General features: G+C 40.9%; 1 protein-coding gene across 2 annotated transcripts; it reads left to right on the plus strand.

Annotated features, from left to right (window-relative positions):
- Window positions 1-1,406: 1,406 nt before the first annotated feature.
- Window positions 1,407-19,600, plus strand: LOC111254234 (acetylcholinesterase-1-like; the record flags this gene model as incomplete). 2 transcript variants are annotated; one of them, XM_022814860.2, is given in 9 exon segments in its annotated part: window positions 1,407-1,752; window positions 7,505-7,744; window positions 8,040-8,181; window positions 11,565-11,714; window positions 11,908-12,054; window positions 12,300-12,443; window positions 14,914-15,088; window positions 17,476-17,661; window positions 18,778-19,600. In XM_022814860.2, coding segments are annotated over 9 exon segments (1,708 nt in total), but the record flags the coding sequence as incomplete, so codon positions are not given.
- Between the last annotated feature and the right edge of the window lie 1,525 nt (window positions 19,601-21,125).

Raw genomic sequence — 21,125 nt, forward strand, 5'->3', positions numbered from 1 at the left:
TATATATGTCTGGCAGGAAAGAAAAATAAGCTTACAGTTAAGACGTATGTGCAAATATGATATGTACGGTAACAGTTATTAATATAGGCCAATAAATGCAATTATGGCTATCGTTATCATTGAACAGGTCTATGATTGTTCGATGAGGACATTGTAGCGTGGGCTGCTTTGTCACAAAACTAACAGAGGCTGAAAGTGGTCACCATTGTTACTCATCTACTCATACTGAAGTCCGCCAGAAACAATCAGATATATACTAGCCCCATCTAGCCTCACTACTGATTTCCTGAGATACATCCGCAGTGAACGCCTTCGTCTCATTAATAAATCTCCACCTTCGCGCGAAAACATGACTTTGTACGACAACCCAAATGTAGGAAATCCATTGAGGTGAGGTCTGGCGACCACAAAAGCCTCTTCTCTAGACTCTGCATGGCCGGGTCGTCCTGAATTCAACCTTAAGTGCCAATTTTCTTAAACCCTTTTTTCCCTACTGGATAACTTTACCGACATCGATGTACACTACAAGTATACAGCGATGTACCGAGAGGAAAATTATGCAGAAAACATCCACTGAGCATGATTGTTCACAGCTGTGAGATGAGACGGGGCGCCGGATTCGAAAGAATATAGAATATATGCGCGAGCACGCATCGATTCAAACTGAAAAAAACGTTAAAACCTGCTACTTACGTGTCCGTCAGCCATACATGTGCTCATGTATCTTTTGATCGTGTATTAACCCAGCTCTTGTTGCATCTGTTTTTTTCTTTCAGGACCGACTCTAATTGCAACCTTATTGAACAAACTAAACTATATGTACGTAAACGAATTGTTTCAAAGGGCCAATAATACGAACAAAATTGACACCATTTATAAAGCATTTATACGAACGTCACCGTGTAGTGTGGTACCACTTATATCAAATGATAAACAATTAGGATTTCTGCATGTGTTTTTTTCTATAGACAAACCTATCTGTTTCTACTTTGGCTCTTATGTGTGCGTTATCATAACTTTAAACGTAGTTATTATGCTGCTTGAACCTTGTCTGCAGGCCCGCTTATCTCGAAGGTGTATGATTGCCTTTAGCGACCCAACCCCGCTCTCCTCCAATATCTGTTTGCACACGCAATTTCGGTTGGAATAGAGGAAACGCTACTCTGAGATTTGTAAACATCCTTTTAAATCTAATCGATACATCTGCATTTATTTGATGCTTGGGCATGATTCTGGACCGTTGTTTTACTACTGCACCTCGACTAATCGTTACGGTATTTGCTGACGTATTACGTTCGACTAAGCTTGACATGCCCAATTAAGAAACCATAGAAAAATGCCCTACGCTACATGTTCTAATAATACTTTCTTTCGTTCGTTCGTCTTTTTACTTTTTCCGTCTAAAGGCAAGAAGATATTTCACTTTACGCATCCGGGAATCCGCCATTTGTAAAAACGCGACTAGGAGGAATCTATGGGATTCGAAAGGAATATCTAGGCCGTTATGTTGATGCCTTTCTGGGTATACCATATGCGCAACCGCCGCTCGGTCCACTTCGGCTCAAGGCGCCTGAACCCATATATGCTTGGGAGACTCCAATAAACGCCACTGAATTTGGGCCTGCCTGCAGACAGTGGAGTGACGCATGGCCAATCCATTTGACCCGGGGCGCAAGCTCTTGTTCCGAAGACTGCCTCTATTTAAATGTTTGGACACCTTCGGAAAAGAGTGACAAGAAACGACCCGTCATGGTGAGTGGTAAAAAAACATTTTGCACTACATTCTAAGCAAGATTACTTCACGATGAACGGCTTCAAACGATCATACTATTATAGTTTTCTATGGCACTCCAACTACGCTTAGATCAACAAGCAGATCTGTTATGGATTTTTCGGGAATAACGACCACGGTTCTCGATACCCTATTCATGTGTTCACCTCTCACGGATCATTTACAGTATCAATAGATCTTGTTTCTTGAATTCTATTGTATTCTTCTCTATTGAATTTTATTGTACTCGTTTTACAGCTGCGCTCATCGTCTCGCCATGTCCATTTTTAATGTAACAGGCGCGCTGTTTATGTGCGTAAGTGTTCAGATAACGTGACATACGTTGCATAACAAGTCAAAATGTTTTTTTAGTATGGTGTCAGTAACGACGAGCTATTTTTTTTTTTATTTGTGTTTGAGCGTATCAGGGTTCATCGCGCGCGGATTTGAACAGCGGTGTCGTAAGCTTAGCCAAGCGTTTGACCTAAAAACAATATCCAAAGTAAAAATCCCATGTTTCGACTACTACCTTATGCTTAGTCGCTAGATAATTTACATATTTGCACATAAGACGCTTCGTGATGGAGAGATCGTAGCGTCTCTTGTCCTATACGCATATTATTCTGAACTAATGATTCGTAGTTTATACGTGAACTCCCAGGGCCTGTTTCTTTTTCGGCAGTATCAAGGTCAGAAAGCATCTCTCAATGGCTATCTTTTTTAACGTAAGCACAAACACGTAACGTATGTACGGAAAACGTATAATGACCGTCTGCCGTCTGGAGCACTAGACGACCTATTGCTATAAATTATTCATACATACACTGTTTTCATACTGTAGGTAGAAACCATGGGAAAATTACAACGTTCGAACAAAGAGCTCAGGGCCTATATCTCGCAGCCAGATCCAGCCAATTCGCTATGCAGCTACGGTCGACGCTCTCCATTGTATAAATATTTTGTCATAAGGTCGCATAGAATTACGAATCAGCACCGGTCCAATACCGACTCCGAGAATGGAGTATAAAACACGGCATGTTGGTCTGGCCGAATTCGAGTAATTTTAGACGAGATATATACTTCAACATGTCTGGCAGAGATTCTGCCCTAGCAGTATAACCTGAAAGTGTATTCTTATCGAAAATAGATAGGATAAGGTTCTTCGTTTATAGACAAACATTTTTAACAGAGGCCGCAGTTACGTGGCGACATAAGTGAGTCATGCTTGTATTATAGGCTTATTTAACACTTATCCAACACTTAATATGCACTATTATGAGAATACTTTAACTTCTCGTTTTCCACATTGTACAGAAAAAGTTCCATAAAAACTGGTAATCCTTCGTTTCATTGATTTATTATGAATTTTCAAAGAATGGGTTATCTCGGCCTACCTTGCAAGTGAGAAGGACAGTCATGACATCATTTGCCTTTACTTAGCATACGAACAAAATGTTTACGCAGCAAATGTTTAGCGAAGGGGCATACTGCTAGGACACAGGCTCGGAAAAAATTTCAGCCGCTACCAGAAATAGCGTATGTAACAGGAAAAAACGCGATCTGTTTTTTTTTTTTTAATTCTTATGTGTTTACGTCTCTTTTTCTTGCCATTTCTTGTGGTGCATTGCAAAAGTGTACTCGAGTTAGAAGAAAAATTATTAAACAAGCGTTCATAATAAATAATTACATATTCTGAAGGTAAGACACGTGCATCGTAATGGCTACGCGATCGAATTAAGCCGGGTTATTCGCAGGGGACTGACTGCCTACCCGATGTCTGTATTCCAAAAACGGGCAAGGCTACCGATTTACGTTTGCTGATCGTCTCGGTTTCATCGCTTAATCTGTATGATTTTCCAGTTACGCAGATCTGCTATCTATAGATCTATAGATACAAAATATATGCCAGTAGCAGATCCCTTTGACGCTATAGAAAGTGAACCTGAACTGAACTTCTCTGTGGGGGACGACAGTTACCGGGATCAATTTGCTGATTGGTTTGCTGGTGCCTGGCAGGCTCATTGAATTGACCCAAATTGCCTTCAGTTTGATAGTGAGCCATGACTACGCGGCCTTCCGAAGGATCCCAACGTTGAAATTGACATACTCGCCGTGTACTATACAAGAGTCTAATGCCTTCAGGCTAGGTACGGGTAAATTGAGCATCCGCGAACAACAAACGTCTACGGAACGCACGAGCGATCCCGTGTGTTAACAAATGGGCAATATTCACTGGTGTCAGACTCGTTGAAATATTTAAGCGTGTCGTAGCGTTGCTACCAATCACGTAAACCGCGAACACTTCAAAGAAAGTCAGATAAAATCCAAGTAGCCCACGATCATGATGGAGAAATTCAGTAGAAATACGAATACCGTGGCCGAGGATAATATATCTCGTGTATGGTTACAGATGGTGCTCTACTGGTCGCAATGTACAAAGCCCTAGATTCAAATCTTTTGTTTTCGTGCATAGTCATTGCCATTTACCAGTTACATGAGACGGTCATTAGGTCATCTTGTTTCGACACACGGCTAGTTCTTATAACAGTGTGTAGCATTGCCGCCTCCGCGTGTGATCTGCTCAAAATGGTTTCTACTGCACCATTTACGACAAGCCAGTGAGACTAGTAAGAGACTGAACGTATTATTAGTAATTACAGTTATGCAGCAAGAACTTCCCGACCGCCTTCTCCAAGTTAATAGGTAATATCGATAGCTATATAGGTTAAATCCACCGATTCGTCCAAGACGCATTGAAGAAAATCGTACCTGTCTAGGCTGGAATCCTGACAAGTCAGCATAAACGATATCAGGGCCCTGCTTTTGGTTGAATTGGTTTAAGCAGGCCGAGCGCAGTCAGGGATTGCTCCTTATGGAGCTATTCGGCATCGAGAACAGGTGGAAATATGAGTTTCTCTAATGCTCGTGTTATTTCTTTGAATTGGAGGTTCCAATATATACATGAATGCTTAGGCGTGAAACGAAGGCCCCAGTGGAGAGCTGCGTAAAAATACGAAAAACATAAAAGTCAAAGGAATCAAACAGAGCGATAGGATTGGACAATGAAGAGAAACACTAAAGGGTCGAGAGATATAAAACAAATCGTTACCTATTGGGTTTTATTTTCCTCAGACATCATACAGTATATATATATATATATATATTATGGCCTGATTTGGCGGCTCAGCGAGCATTTAGCATTAGCAGAAGTGTTCGACCTATTCATTGCGCGTTGCAATAGTAGATTCGTGCTCGAGAAGTACTCACTAAGCGTTCGCAGAATCGGTGACCATCTGCAACAGCTGCGACTGATTCGAGCAGGGCTTGCCCAAAGGAAAGCTTCGATTTTATTTGAAGTCAAATCTGTAACGTATAGAATGAAGCTTTTACTTTACGGCTAGCCTCACCTGTTTTGTCCCACGACTCACGCAGGGGCCAAAACTCATTCTAGTGGCAGTTCTGTAAATATATCCTGTGATTTTGCAAAGTTTTTAAACAAACCAGCAATTGGATAATGACCAAAATTTCCAAAGGTCTTTTAAGGTGCAGGGCTTACCTTAAAATTACGCCAAAACATTTGGTGCGATTCAATTTGAGGTCGTAAACTTGTGGCGAGGCTTCGCTCATGATGCAACAGGGAAAATTCGTATACGTCATAATGCAGCAAGCTCAAAATGCCAAGCTATCCAAAATCTCACAATGATTCCAATTCGACATTTTGCTCCGTAAAATTTCTTACTCCGTTGTCTATAAAGAGGATCACGAAGTTTGTCAAATTGTATCGTTTTTATTAGGGTTCACGCTTCCTCTTACTGGGGTTTCGCGATTTCACTGAAATATCTAAAAACTCGACCTAATCTCCACTGGCTTGTGAAAGCGATTAAAAATATTTAGACATGCGTGTGAGTGTTCATGATATTAACCCTCTGCTGTCACTCTATTACAATTCACACTATTTTATAACACTCATCGTTTGCACAATGACATTGGAGGAATATTTTGAGATTTGTGTTAAGGCCACACGCCTGCTGTTTCCACGGGCCTGAGCTGAGTGCACACTTTTCGGCTGGAGTCCAAATATTCGAGAGGTGAGAACCCAAGCAGGCGATGTGCAGATTCTATATATTGCTACGCTAGTATCTGAAGAGAGACCATACGTTTTCTAACAAGATGGCGTAACGGCTCATATGAGTAAATTGGCACACATCTAATTACCTAAAGCACGTTCTGAGATGAGCACGGATGATTATTGCTATGGAATGCTATATTCAACGGGAATCCAACATGTCTAAATATGATCATGTCAGGTTACTTATTCGTGTTACCAAATCAACGTTTGCAGGACTACAATGGAAGCGTTTGACGCCGCCCTGTAAGCGGTCTACAACCTAAACTGAACCTGTATTATCTGCGAATGGAGTAAACATGTTAATCAGGGATAGCACTTCCAGGACACGTTGAAAAATGAACTTCCTTTATTCAGACAATGGTTCAATTTTTCTGCCACATTCGGTATAGATATGTGCACTCATTCCTGAAGAGTTTAGACTCTTATATGCCAAAGCGTCATTATTAAATCTAACTTTTAACCTAAACAATTGTTGCCATCCTCTTTTGAATTTCAAAAGAGACTTTTACTTGCTGCGAAGATCAGCTACATCATTCATTTCCTCATTTTTCCTTTGTGCCACTCATGTTCGCCTTCGTCATTGATTCAATCGCTGCATCACAAATAGAAGCTTCTTGCGCTCGGATTGACTATATCGGCCATTCGGATCGGCGTATTTCACCCGCCTTAGCACGCGATGTTTGTCCTATACGCGACTTTATCTATTTGATCGCAATTTTTGTTCTGATATCGTTATTGATCAGAATTTGCCAGCTAAATCCTATCCAGCTAAATATCTTGCTTATATACACAGCCACAACGGGACAAATGCTCGGCACAATGTGTCTCATACCCTGTCCGATATCTGCCGGCCGAGACACATAAAAACGTAACTGTAATGCTACGGCCGCTGCTGCTGCTGTCGCCGCCGCCGCCGCCGCCACGATTACGCAATGCTACGTTATAATACAGCTCCTTTGATGAGATCCGATATATTCTCGGAAAAAGTTTCTGTATTGATGGACGTTTCTAATCGTGTTGAAGTATGTCAGCGCTCATTTGCTCGTACTCGTTCTTCACTACAGCGAAGCTACGAACCTTCCCTTTCGAAGCTTGGTAGTAGCTGAGGATGCATCGCGTAACAGGTGCTTGCCCTCGGGTCTATCTAGGATATTTCTAGATTTTGTCCAGAGGCAAAACGAATATGATATCACAGCCACGAGAAACACGCTCCAAGTTCGATACGAGGATGCAGTCCACTAAGTAAACCAACGTAGCTTCACGTTTGTAGATACGCTAAGGGAATTACACATAAATATTGAATCACGATGCCCTATATGATCGTCACGTAATCGTCGAGTCGTTCAAACTTTCACTAGGCATTATCAATTATAGCTTTCAGAATCTATGGTGCTTTTAGCAGGTAAGAAAAGCGTTAACCAGCGCGTTTTTTTTTCAAAATTAATTCGTCAAATGTAATGGAAGCCAACGACGATGCATATGTAATCCAAAATGTCTCTAAGGTAACGGCACCTAAAGATCTGAGCAGTTCATCTCTGACCAACGCTGTTAGAGTTTACAAAAATAGTATTATTTCTCTCTTGTTGACTTTTGTCTATCCATAGGCTTATATTCACGGGGGCGATTTTCTGCTTGGGTCAGCGTCATGGCCAGACTATGAAGGCGGTCTGATGTCTGCTTTTGGAGACGTCATTGTGACGTCAATGAACTATCGTCTAGGCAAACTTGGCTTCCTCGACGCCAAGAGCCGCAGCGCACCCGGTAACCAAGGTCTGCTTGATCAAAATTTGGCCCTCAAATGGATCCACGACAACATCGCCGTCTTTGGCGGCGATCACGAGCAGGTAAGATGATTTCGCTCTGTATTGATTAGTCATGTGCTATTAGTAACGAGTAGAAGTATTCAAGAAAATGAAGATAACGCTACTGACAAAAGCAACGCGATGGCGTAAAGATGACGGTGCTTTGGGTAATAGTAATATTTGTATTATTACGACGAACAGAATTTACTGTTCGCGAGTTTTACCGCTGATAGCTCCGCACGATGCACCAGCGAGAGTGGCATAACAACTATTGCAACATTGGATAGATTTTAGAAATATAAAATGATAAACAAACGTGATCCCTCTTTACGTATAGATAACCCTATTTGGGAACGATGCGGGCGCGGCATCCGTCGGGTTACACATTCTCTCACCGTTGAGTGCCGGACTCTTCAAGAGAGCAATTCTCCAAAGTGGCAGCGCCTTCTGGAAGCTTAGACAAACCACGCTCGACATCGGTGAGACTTCGAATATGTCATTAGAAACAGAAAACACGCAACAAAAAAATATTGATTGTATTTTTATTGCCTCGAATATCGACTGAAGATCGCTGAAGATCTACATTCGAAGATTACGCGGCGGAGAACATTAACGAAGTAGCGTTAAACAGTGCCGATGCGATACGAGTGCGCAAATCAGACACGTAACGACCCGATCCAAGGCCGTTTTTCACAGTACCTTTTGACTATTAGCGACTATTCTATTAAACATGATGTGAATATTCTCGTCCTCTATATGGTAGAGAACCGAAATAATCGCGCCTAGTTTATATAAGCAATTCGGCAGTAAAACACTCCTACTACTTGACATATATGACGTCAGCTCATTGGCTTCCACTGGTACCTAGCACAAGATGGCTGGACTTTAAAAAAAAATGTATTTTTTTTTCTCACCTGGGGCTTTTGAGAGGACAGATAAATAGAGAGACTTGTCTAGAGTACGCGCTTTTCATGCAACACTAGCGAGAGCTTCTTTTACCCTGTGGTTTCTCTACACAAACTTGATTAGATCCAGTCAGACACAACCGAGAGCCTTCGTGTCTGATCTCAGTTATAATGATAAATTCACCGGTTATCGTTACTGCGACAAATTATTATCTATTTGATGAGATGATAGACTATATGATCTATTTGGATGAGCTATTTGTAGTGTATGTACTGCAATTGCAGTACCGTTACGTACGATACGAAAAAATTGTCAGATGAGCTTTAGGTTTCGAGGAAAGAGTCTTTCTGCAATATTCATATACATGACTAGTTGCCAGCATTGTTAGCTTAGTACATTTTTTTTTCTTTACAATTAAACCCTCTGCAATTAGCAATAGTGACACAATAGAGCTCGCCAGCGAGGTTACCAGACTGCAAAAAAACAGTAAACTCAATTAACTCCTGCTTCCATCCCTGCCTACAAGAGATTCCACAGCGTAAAAAGCTGCTGATTCTAGGAAGCCTTCAAATTCGCTGTCGTGCACTTCACCAGGTTGAGGCCATGTGACGTTCACCCCAATATCTTTAGTAACGTTACGTTTCATTTGTGTGTACTACTTTTGTTAGTCAGGTTTAAAATATTTTAGTATTTTAGATAAACATAAATCATGCAAGGAAAGAGGGGTAAAAAGAAAGGGGCGCAAGAGAAACAGGAAGATACATTGGAAAACGGCCGCAGTTATTCTCGAGAGCTTGGCCTTAGGTACCTTCATTCCGCTCTAGTGACTTCATTCCGTTGTGAAACTAAGACCTCAGTATTAGGGTACGTTGGGAGCCCATGGGCGACCCAGCTTTTAGGGGCATCACGACGAAGAAACGCCACTTATAAGCGAAAAGCGAGTCTGAAATCAATGCAATGTACAAACGAGCAAGCCACTCGTATTAAGCCTGCGACAAACGAGAACGACTGGAACAGCGGTTGAAGTGACCGAGAAACCAAGTGATAATGGGAAACGCTAACAATCGTTCTGTCAATTGTGTAAAATCACGTGTAGACAGAAAGCGTTCACAAAGGGAAGGAACACATCCGACATGGGGCCACCATAGAACAGTTGGTGACAGCTACGTTTTTGCAGGTTCATTATTATCAGCTTAGCTTTGATATAGAAGCACGGCAACGATTCCACCGGTATATTCATCAGCGTCATCGAACCCCTTTATTCCTTTTAGAAGACACGTCGCTCTTACAAGAAGGCAGTGTCGTCAGGCTTACTGATGTGCGAATCGGTCCAACTCAAAGATTAGAAATTGATGGCTGATTAAAGGTTAAATCTGAAAACTTTTCGATTGGATTAGTTTGTTTTTTAAGTAGTCTTTGGTAGGAATCGTACATAAAATATGTATCTAGATTTAGCCATATGTTCAATCACATGCAATGGTACAGTGATATGAGATATAATTATCTTTTCACGTTTGCAGCCTCGCGTAAATTGACTTAATGCAATGACATCGTGTTACAGGATATGGTGCTTAACGTTAAATCAGACGAGAGATTGCACAGGGGCAGTACGGCCTGTTCCTCGTAGACTAACGAGAAAAGCTACACTAAGTAGGGACGTGTCGTAGCACCCGAGTCGGGCAATATGGCTTAGTATATGGCAAATTGGGTTTACGGGTCCAAGGCCATGCTTGATATCACATAGTTCTAGACCTCTTCACTCTTAATCATCTCTATTAAATACATTCGCTATTATGTCCTTTGAGGCACAGACATCGAGCATCGTCATAATGGCAATTGCGGTTCGTCGACGTTGCGACACTTCGTTCGGATACTTTTCTAACGCAAAGTTAGAGAAAACTGATTCAACCTCACCGTACCATCCAACTTAACGATCAAAGCTATAATTCCACTAGGCGCGAGACGAAGAAACAAGCTCTGATTTTTCCCAACTGTCCTAAATGTTCCTAATTGAATGCGATATTCCGGTCAAGATTGAATTTTGACGTATTTTGATTATTATTTTCCATGGTACAATTATACGAATCAATTTAAGCAAAAAAAAAAGAAAAAAAAAAAGAACACAAAGCAATCATTTTATTTGAAAGTAGCTCGTTGTGTAATATATGTAAGCAAAATTCCTATCAGAATCAGCTGTTACAGAGTAGCTAATTTATGTGCGTTACAATAGCAATCATGTGTATAGAAAACGTGTCTTTGTGACACGTTTTCTATACATATTCCACTATGATACATTCATCTAAATAATTTTATTGGCCGTAAACTGGGTACCTCAATCATACTGCCCCGTCGCTAGGTTGTATTCGGTATACCTGCAAGTCTCCTTACAGTGTTGTTGACTGTACATACATAAAGCAGAGCCGTACATCTGTGCAGAGTGATGTTATTTTAACATTGGTTCACTACGCGCTAAATATTTACGATAGTCGAAGATGTTGCCGAAACGTGTACAAAATGTCCAAACGCCCCAATGTGCTGAGGAAATCCTCGCTGGTACAAACTAACTAACGAACGAAACACGGGAAGGCTGACGGCGCAACCTTTATCAAAAGAGACTATGGGGAGTCACTGCTTCGATACCGTCGACGACGCATAAGTGCTGCACCACTTATGTAAATAAAGAAAGTAATTAGCAATATATGAAGGCGTCATCATGGATGCGTATTACCTTTCGGAGAAGAAGGTTTTAAGTTAAAGTCATCGTAACATAATATCTTCATTTCGTAGGTTATATTAGACTGGAAAACTTGTTTGATTTTCTCACAAATGATGGGCGATTTTCAGAATATGGGCATGATATAACTCAAAATACTAGAAAACTTATATGGGTGACCACATAAAGTGTCCCTATCTTCATTCTTAATACTAATTATCGATTTTACTCATCGTCGAGTAGGACACTTCCCTTTGGGTACTCAGGGCAACGGGAAAATAACCGATTGTTCATCTTTTCCGCGCGAAAGTCGCTTTGCGAATCGGCCAATTCCACCGCACCGGGACGGACAGACCCTAAGAAGCTTCTCCTTTGACGACGGAGTCTATAAAGGTAAGTTCGAAGCTTCTTTAATCACCACTATTAGGTTGGGTGGATAAATGAAAAGTATTCATTGTGTAAACGACAGATTATTCGAACAACCATCGGCTCTGCCACATTTTCGATGCTGTGGCTACCATTTGGACTTTTTTCTTCGTCTTCTTTCAATTATTCACTCCTGCCGTTTACACAACAACTGTAATAGGTCTGGACTACGGCGAGATTTCAGCAGCTCGCGGAGGAGAAGAGGCAGCTAATTTAATTGGGCCAACGTACGATAACGAGTTCTTGCCGCTTAACCCACATATGTCGGCTGCAATGGGCCTGTTCAACGATGTCGAAGTACTTATCGGTAAGGGGCATGTGTTCATAACATATTTATGGGGCTACTTCTTTCTGGGGCAGACCACAAACATTTTTGATTTGATAATGTGTTCAACAGCAAAATAGAACTTGGGGTGTTCCCTTGATCACTAACGGATACAGACGACACTCGGGCAGACCTCGTCAACGCACCACTGAAAAATTGTTATTAATATCCCAACATATTCCTTACAATTTAATTTCAATACCTCAGAAATGGTCTTCTCATAACAGGTTCAAATAACAATGAAGGCGCATGGGAGTTTATGAAAGCAAACCACTGGAAAAATTTCACCGACGGTGACAACTTCAAAGCCATCAACTTACTGAAGTTTATCAAAAATTTCTTCGAAGAGTTCCGCTTCCGGAACCTTATCGGTGAGTAACAATGTATTCTATGTATGTGGGATATCTTTAACTTTTGCATATGTAACCTTTAACTTAAATAGTCAAACTAAAACGTAGTAAATTTTTTTGTAGCGGCCCTTATCGTAATCCCTTCTATTCGGACGAGACTGATAGACCGAGATTATCGGACCTGATATCCAACATTTGTTAAAAAAAAAAATATTTTTAGACTAGGACAGTTTCTACCTCCTAATTTATTCGTCGGTATCATGTAAGCTGTAGCACCACCAGCTGATAACTCTACATTTTTTAGGCATTTTCCGCCAGTGAGATGTCCTTTCCGTGCTAGATAAGTGCGCAGTACTACCGACATACAAGTAGATAGCAGCGAACTCGCCAAGCGTGCCCGCACGGACCTTGTGTGAACAATCTTCTCACGAAATTTCTGTTTTGCAAGGGACCTGCAGGGTACATCTTTCAAGATGCTTGGTTCTATTCGGGCGTCTTGGACGTCGGCCAACGTTTTTTTTACCCAGTTGAGCGGCATGCGATGTCTGAGCCTTGAAGTCAGCCGTTCCATTTTTGGCTGTGGGCCATGGCCCATAGCCAAAGTTATCGCGGCGTGGCTTTCGACAATTTTTTTACAACTATAAGTACAGTCTCGGTCGAAAAATGCCGAAAATATGGGCTAGTAGAGCAGGATCTTTACTGCACCATTTTTAACTTGTGATGGCGCCACAGACGTAGCCATCTTTCAATTTGTACCATGTCCGGGCAGCATATGAGCCTTGTCGATGTTCTCTCCCTTAGAGATCTGAATGTGCTGAACAAGCGCTGGATCACTCGAAACGAGTGAACTCTCCTTCGAAAAGAAAAGTTGCTACTGATAGTAGATGAAATACAATTATTACGAGCTATAGCGAATTTGTCCATATCAATGATCTATAAAAGCAGAAAAGGTAGCGCCATCATTGCCATTTATTGGTCGGTTATCTTCACAGCAGATCAATTACTATGGCGTGACTTTTCGCAATAAAATGGCCGTGTGAGGCCTTTGACTGCTGCCCATGAACTTCGTAAGACGAGGCTAATCGTCGGTCGAGGTCGTAATCGAGGATCTAGTTTACATTTACTTATTCAGCATTTGCTGATACAATGGAAATAGGTCTTATTTTTAGGTCCTGCAGATCTAGTTGTCTGAGCTAAACCAGACGCTGAACATCTCTCGCAGTCCAGTCCCGAAGCTTGAATTTTACACATCAGAGACGAAATACTTCACTGAATTAAAAGTTAGGAATCTTACTCTAAGTCGTATATCAATTGGAAAGGTAATGTGCTAAGAACTTCGGCATTACTCTATTGTGCAGCAATCACTAACTAACATCATTCACTATGTAAACAGTGTATTGAAAAAAGTTAGCGCAATTAACCTTTTAAAAGTTTGATTTAAGTTCCATTACTGTATCCGACTTTTCGAACTCCCTGTATAATATCGCATATAAAATACATTGCATTCATTATGGTAGCATTTTATTATGTCATGCTGCACATACCGGGTCCATTCTAACTTGCATAGATGACTCTAGAAAGAAAAATAATGATCTTTCCGTTTCTTTTCTACCAAAATAATTGTAACGGGCAAATCGGTTTACAGAAAATGAACGGAATAATAAGAACATAAATTTCTGACCTAAACCCAATATGGGCTAGACCGATATAATCATCCTGTGTAATTTGTCTTTGCAATTGCTACGAAGGCTTACTTGGGCATTTGCTATATTGAGGCAAGCTGTCACGCAATAAAGTCAACTAATCACAGCACCCTATCCAGGTCGAGCACGTAATATAGGTTATAAACGTCTATCGACGTTGGATGCATAACGTTTTTACTCAGTGAAAGCATCACTTGCACCCCATCGACAGAGAAACATCCGAAAATAACTGGATGGGTTTCGGGTGCACCATAGTAATCTTGTTTAATTGCTTTTTTTGACCGTAAATCTCAACGCAGAGCTTACGGTCTAAGAAACATTTTGCTTGACTGGACTTCATGTTGGGATGAAGTAAGACCCATTCAACACCACTTTGTTCAAGTACCCAATGTTCGTATCATATCAGAATCAACTCTGTGACCAGTTTCGGCGTGAATTACTTATAACTATAAACAACTATAAAAACAACTATAAAAGTTGTGCGTCACAAAACCGACCATCATAAACGACTAGAATGTATAAAAGCATAGATAATATCACAGTAAGGTATATCGTAACGCAAACTTTTTTATTGTTCAGGATACGGTCTCCAAGAGCTTCTGCGGCACGCTAGCCTGTCAAAAATTTTCGAACCTTTTATTGTTGCGTAATACAACGCTAAAGACAATGAGAGCGTTCAAAATAAACCAGTTAGCCCTGTATATGGCGTGATATACTAATTCTTTTCTTTGTCCCCCCAAATGAATCAGTTATTTCCCACGGCGAACAATTTCATGCTCGATTCACAGGTGCCAAGGCAACCGAGGGTATTTACTATTACTTTGCTTCAAACCTGCGAGGCAACGATGTCCAGCACAATCGACAGTTCGCCTTTGACTTCATCGGTGATTTCGTTCACACCTGTCCGTTGACCTATTTCGCGGAGGCCCTCGCTGACCGAAATGTTTCTGTCAACTACTACAGGTACAAAATTAGGCACTTGTAAGGTAACACTTAACCCTCGGACATTTATGATAATACAAACTGCTCCAGTCGGTGATAGGATAAAAGCCGGAACCTTCCATTGGGCCTATCAATATCATCCTTCAGAGAAGAAAGAAAGAAGCTGCAGTTGAAACTAGGCCGAATGCTGTGTAATCAATCGACATAGGCTGTTTCATCGGATTGAACCTTTGTTCATCCACGACTAACGTGTACCCTTATATAACGAATTTTGTTAATGTGTTCAGTTGCCTACATTGAGGACACGAAAAGTAGTCAAAATTCCACAAAAATAGCCTCTAGTTCCCGATTAATAAATCAGATTACCGATCAAGTGTACTCAGAGATACTTCGACCATGCTATTAGTGGGAGATGCTTTGTATCCCTTTGGCGAAAGCCTAAAATGGCGATCGTCTTTGTTCCAACGAAACCATGCGTCGTTTAGTTATTCGATGCTCTTTCTGGAACTCAACCCCATCCGAGTATTCGATTTTCAAAAGTGCGCCGTTATACAGTCAAGTCTCCTCTCTGAAATCAAACTCTAGTTCCGTTATAGTATATCTGACGCAAAAATACGGATTCTCCGACCATTTTTAATATCGACCGATCTGTTTTCCTAGTGTATACCGTGCTCATTCAAATTGCATTGATTTAAATGCAGTTGGGCAACACTGAGATGGTACTTCTGATGGTTGCTGCTCCATGTATTGTTTTAGATGGCGAGACGATCCGCTAGAAGAGGCTGTAGAAAGTATAGGAGCCCCGTTAAAACGTATGTGGATACACTGAGATCTTTGACCTGTGTCAAAATGGTCCTCTATCAGAACCTCCGCCATTGAAATGCTGGTTAGTGCATGGAGGCGGCTAAGGACGGATGGCGATCTGATGATGTTCCTACTGATTCAGGGCAAATGCCCGATATGCTGAAGTTATTTTTTAAACAAAAGATACAATGAGCGAACAACCATCCGGTCCTTTTGAGGCTGTTTTTTCAAACTAGCTTGACCACTATTGTATCGTTGTTCCCTTTTCAGAGCTTCTAGACTAATGTGGTAGCAATTACACCGATCAGGTCTCATCGAAACTTACCGGGATCTACTATTATCTAATAGTTAGACATTTATCTGAAGTGAACACCAGACAAACGCCAAATACATTAGCACGCTGAAGACGAATGCTCGACTTCAACTCGTGACAAATACCACAGGCTAAATTCTAGTTCCGAACATACAGAGAGATTGAAAAAAAGCTGAAGTACCTATACCCGCCTCTCTCGTATAACGTAATATCGTCCAAAACACGGATGGAGTTTCATCCCTCCCTCCGTTTTTTTTTTTTTCGTTGTAGTTTCATCCCTCCCTAAGCAAGGGAGGGATGAAACTAGAACGAGCTCGGGTTTTCAAGATTTGTTCCGTTCTTTTTTCCAACCCTATTTACATACCGCAACCCACTTCCTTGGCCATAGGCTTCCTTACATGCGGGCTACCATTAGGGGGTGTCTGCTCGAGTTGTTTACGCTTGCCGACATTGCATCTTATACTTTTTTTTTTTTTTTTTTTTTCGTTTCGCTAACGAAACCGTTGTGAATGCTGAGACCGGTCAACAAGAGGTCTGTATTGTTACGTTCGACGTTTACGTTGAAACAGTTTAAGTGGCGGTAACCGGCAAATAAATGCTGTATCAAAAGCAAACAATCGCGATACTCCTAATCACACATGCAAGACTCAAGCAAGCTTTTTGACAATGCCACAGTTAATTCAGTTGTGGCAAAAAAGTAGGGCAATTTTCTTGTATCTGCTACATACTAGTGTAGGTCAACATGTTGTATGTATCATATCGTCATCTCAATACCTGGTGGAGCAATAGTACCCTTATATCTCGAATTTATCAGACCGATTCATGCATTTCTCCAGCAGCTAGGTTTGCTCGCAGGCTTGTATTCAGTTGAAGCATTGCAATATTGTAAGGCGCTATCGGGGGATTTTAGAAATTGTGCTTCATAGAAGCTATCAACAATGAACGCTAGAATTGACTTTGTCGTACATGCATACACATTAGCATATATAAGCGCCTAGTGGGCCTGACTACCTCTTCGACGCTCACAGGGCCAAAGCATAAAAGGGAAATAACTCTAGGGGGCCATTAGGTAGGATACGGCGAAATGATAGTGGAACGGGAGGTGTCAAACGATGACGTAGGCAAAATGGCAGACAATGACGCTACCGAAAAACAAAACGTCTATGTTAGTATTCCTTTTTGGTGCAATCCCTATCATAAACAAAGACCCGTTAACTGTATCCTTTTAAAAGCTAGGCACCGTATTTATAGTGCCGCTTACGCTATTAAGTAATGTGTTGCTATCGCGCAGATTCGCGCACTCGTCTCAGCGTCGAACGCTACCCTCCGCTTGGCCTCTATGGGTTGGAGCAAGCCATATGGATGAGATCCCGTTTGTCTTCGGTGCACCGCTCATACAATCATCAGCATATTCGACCTCGGAGAGAGACTTGAGCGCCTCGATAATGGATGCCTGGACATCATTCGCTAAGACGGGGTGAGAGAGAACGTCAAATGTTTTATCAATCGACAAGCATAGGGTGTGAATTTTTGTAAATTTATTTATAATTTTATTTTATAATTCATTTATTCGAATGTCATATCGCTCTCAAACTGGACCAAATTGGCAATACCTTTGAACAACTGTCGAAGAGAGACCTTCCTAGAGTCCTTAACCTAAAACGTAGTCGTATTTAAAAAATACTATACCAAACGTTAACGGAAAAATTAGTAAAAACTGAAAAATTACGGCGAAGTAATACTTGATCTTCATCGTTGTTGAGAATGAAGAAAGTATGCCTTTGACGCAAAATGGTCATCATCAAAAAAAATAAAAATGTATAGGGTATACACTTTATTCTAGATGTAAGGTTCAAAGTACTACTGCTATTACACACTTCTATATAGCTAATATAGTAATCAGCCGATATTTAAATTAATGCGGTCAATTTTTCGGTATTTTGAAGTCGAAATTTGGCTAGAGAGACTGCGAGGTCGAAATACGTCTGGTTCCATTTGTTACAATCGATTAGGTATAAATATAGCCAGGCTATATTTATACCTAATCGATTTTGGTCTACATAGTATCATATAAATGGTCGAAGCAATTAAAAAAAAAAGTTATTTCATCGCATTGTAAAAATTTCCATCTAAACAAGTACACGTGATGGAAATGACGAGTTTTCAAGCATGTTTATCTCCAGTGACATTTATCGGTTAATAGTAATATGTGAAAATTCTATTTATCAAAGCGTCCACTCATAAATTACCCTTAGAGCAACTTGGGTCGGCCTTCCTTGCCAAAAATTTCAGAATTAAAAACGTTTGGATTTCGGAGTATTTAGGCAACAACTTAAAATGACGTATTAAAAAATGACGGGTACAAAGGTACTGTAATGTAGTCTCAGTAGTGAAGACAAATACGTTAAACGTGCAGGGTGTCATACGGTAGCGTCTGTTTTGTACCGCTGAAGAATTGTTCTGATCCTACGGTCTTTAGCAGGAATGTGTCTCTTAGGATTACTTCAAAGGTATCGATATCCTGCACGCAACGCAAGTTCCTTGTTTAGGATCCTAGAATTACTATTTCTCACTTGGCGATTTTTGCGTTTAGGAAACCAGTAACCCCAAAGGGACAAACTTGGCCGCGCTTCTCGAGGAAGCATCCGGATTACTTGCGAATTTCGACGCAAGGATTCAGTCATCGCGATTCTCCATCCAAGGACAACTGTAACTTTTGGAGGACGTTCCACAATTTCAATATGTGGCAACATGCCAGCACAATGGATTAGTTTTATCTTTTCAAACATGTCGGGCCTAACTATCAATTACGTCTCCTTGGGCCCTGCGTGTATCGCGGAGAAACGAGTATCGGTATCAGTCTATAGGTTTCGATATTGATTTATGTCAAAGCAGCGAGGCTCATGTACTTGTGACTTCGAATTGCAAATTATTTTAAACAGATTATCAAAGGGAAATCGTCTCTCAGGAACGTATCGATGAGCTATGAAGGATGAAGTTTTGAAAAACTTTTTACACGATAGTATAATTGCATAAAGAAAATATCGCAAGTTGAAGCGGCGTCATAACACTAATTGCGTTAAATTGTTGGTATAGATAAGGCAGCCTGAAATACCCTAGCGGTCTAGATGTCCCGACTCCACCTTTCTTAAGCACTGTCGCCCGCTTAAGAGATGCGTTTAAGCGTACAATTTCAACGGTTGAAAACACGGTTGTGTTGGATACGTTTCAATGAAATTCAAGATGGGTTTATCTATTTTGTGTTACATGCACAAGCGTAGCATAGATGGAATGCATACTCGTAACTGCCAGATTTCAATCAACCCTGCTCGTATTTTTGGAAAAAAATACCATATACGCAGTATTTATTAAGCCACAATATTTATTAATAAAAATCATAACATTGAACTAAATAAGGTGATCTTCTATTCATTAAGCTTATTTCATTCCTGCACTAGGTGCTTAAAGCCGTTCAGGTAACCACTCAGACTACGGCAGCGTGCCTCGTTGCTCGAAGAAGATCAGATACGGCAGAAACATATGAAAACGGCTAGGCTTTTCTCAGATCTGGGCTGAATAAAAATGGGTTTCCTTTTGCTGTGGAAATCGTATTAAAGTTGGTTTCGACCTCAGAACAGGGACACGGCACAATGTAAACTTCATGTATATTGCAGTTAGGACACGCTGGTTGATTAAGGCCCTACACAACTGCGGTAAGTATGTGTAAGTAAAGTCCGTGTTCGAAAAGCCATGAGCACATTGGCTTTCCATTGGAGGCAAGCGTTTCTATTTACAAAGGATCTCCAATAATACGGTATTTGAATTTGACGAGGCTTCTATAGCACAGGGCGGATGTCTATTGAAGAAAAATTATTACCTTTATATTACGTTATTATTACCATATTATATTAAAAAATTAAAGAGCTGTCACACCGAGCGGAATAAGGTTTTGCAGATTTTACAGGGAAATATCATTACTAACAATAAGAAGTTCAAAAGAACAGAGGAGTTTTCAAAAAAAAAAAGAAAACCTTCTTTCGGATGTTGTTCAGCAGGAAATCAAAGGCGCGCACCCGATGATAGAAAAAAAGACCAATAAAGATGTTAACGATTTCTCAAGAGGCCGAGCTGTACGTTTAGATTTTAGTCTATTATTAGATAGAGTCCTAAGTCCCTTCACGACTCGCAGGCTCTTAGCATATACAAGTTGATCGGATATCAGGTACTGTGCTTCGGTATGATTCAAGACACATTTTTTATTAGCGATTTTTGCAAATCAACTGTTTCATGGGTGCAATTCGCTGAAAACTTTGGCCGGGTCAAACAAAATTAAACGTAACTAAACAGCGTAATTGTCGTCTTCTTTTGTATTTACTACGACTCGCTACGGCGTATAAACCCAGTTTAGACTTCGATTGTACGAGTGCGTGACCCACCAACGCGCTGATGGATAACGGGATTGGTTTAGTCGATTTGACGTGGATACGTATAACAGTTACGAAGTTCATTAGATAACGCGGGCTAAGATATGACCGGTTCTTTTTTTTTGCCTGCTTCGGTCAAGAAGCTGCGGGCAAAAATGGAGACGTATGCGTACATTATCGCATTGCCCCTCTCGGGTGAAATTACCTAATCCAGATAGGACGGGTGCTATCCGGGTTCTGTCAGTTTTACGAAGATAGCAATTTCTCCTGTCGAAATAACAGACTTTGTTTACTAGCATTCATGTAAGTGTATGGCCTTTCGTCCAGCTTTGGATTGGGATAAATGTGCTCCTTGTAAATTTTTTGGACAGCTTGAGGGCGCGCTGTTTAAGGACAAGCACACGGTCACTGGAAATATTTTTTGCTTGCGCTCACGCTGAGTACCATAGCATATGTCCAGAAACGGGTTGCACCGAACGTGCGTTATCGTATATGCTTTCCTTTAAAATTCGCAGTG

This window comes from Varroa destructor, unplaced genomic scaffold (assembly GCF_002443255.2).
Source record: "Varroa destructor unplaced genomic scaffold, Vdes_3.0 BEIS01000007.1, whole genome shotgun sequence".
In the NCBI taxonomy this organism is placed as follows: Eukaryota; Metazoa; Arthropoda; class Arachnida; order Mesostigmata; family Varroidae; genus Varroa; species Varroa destructor.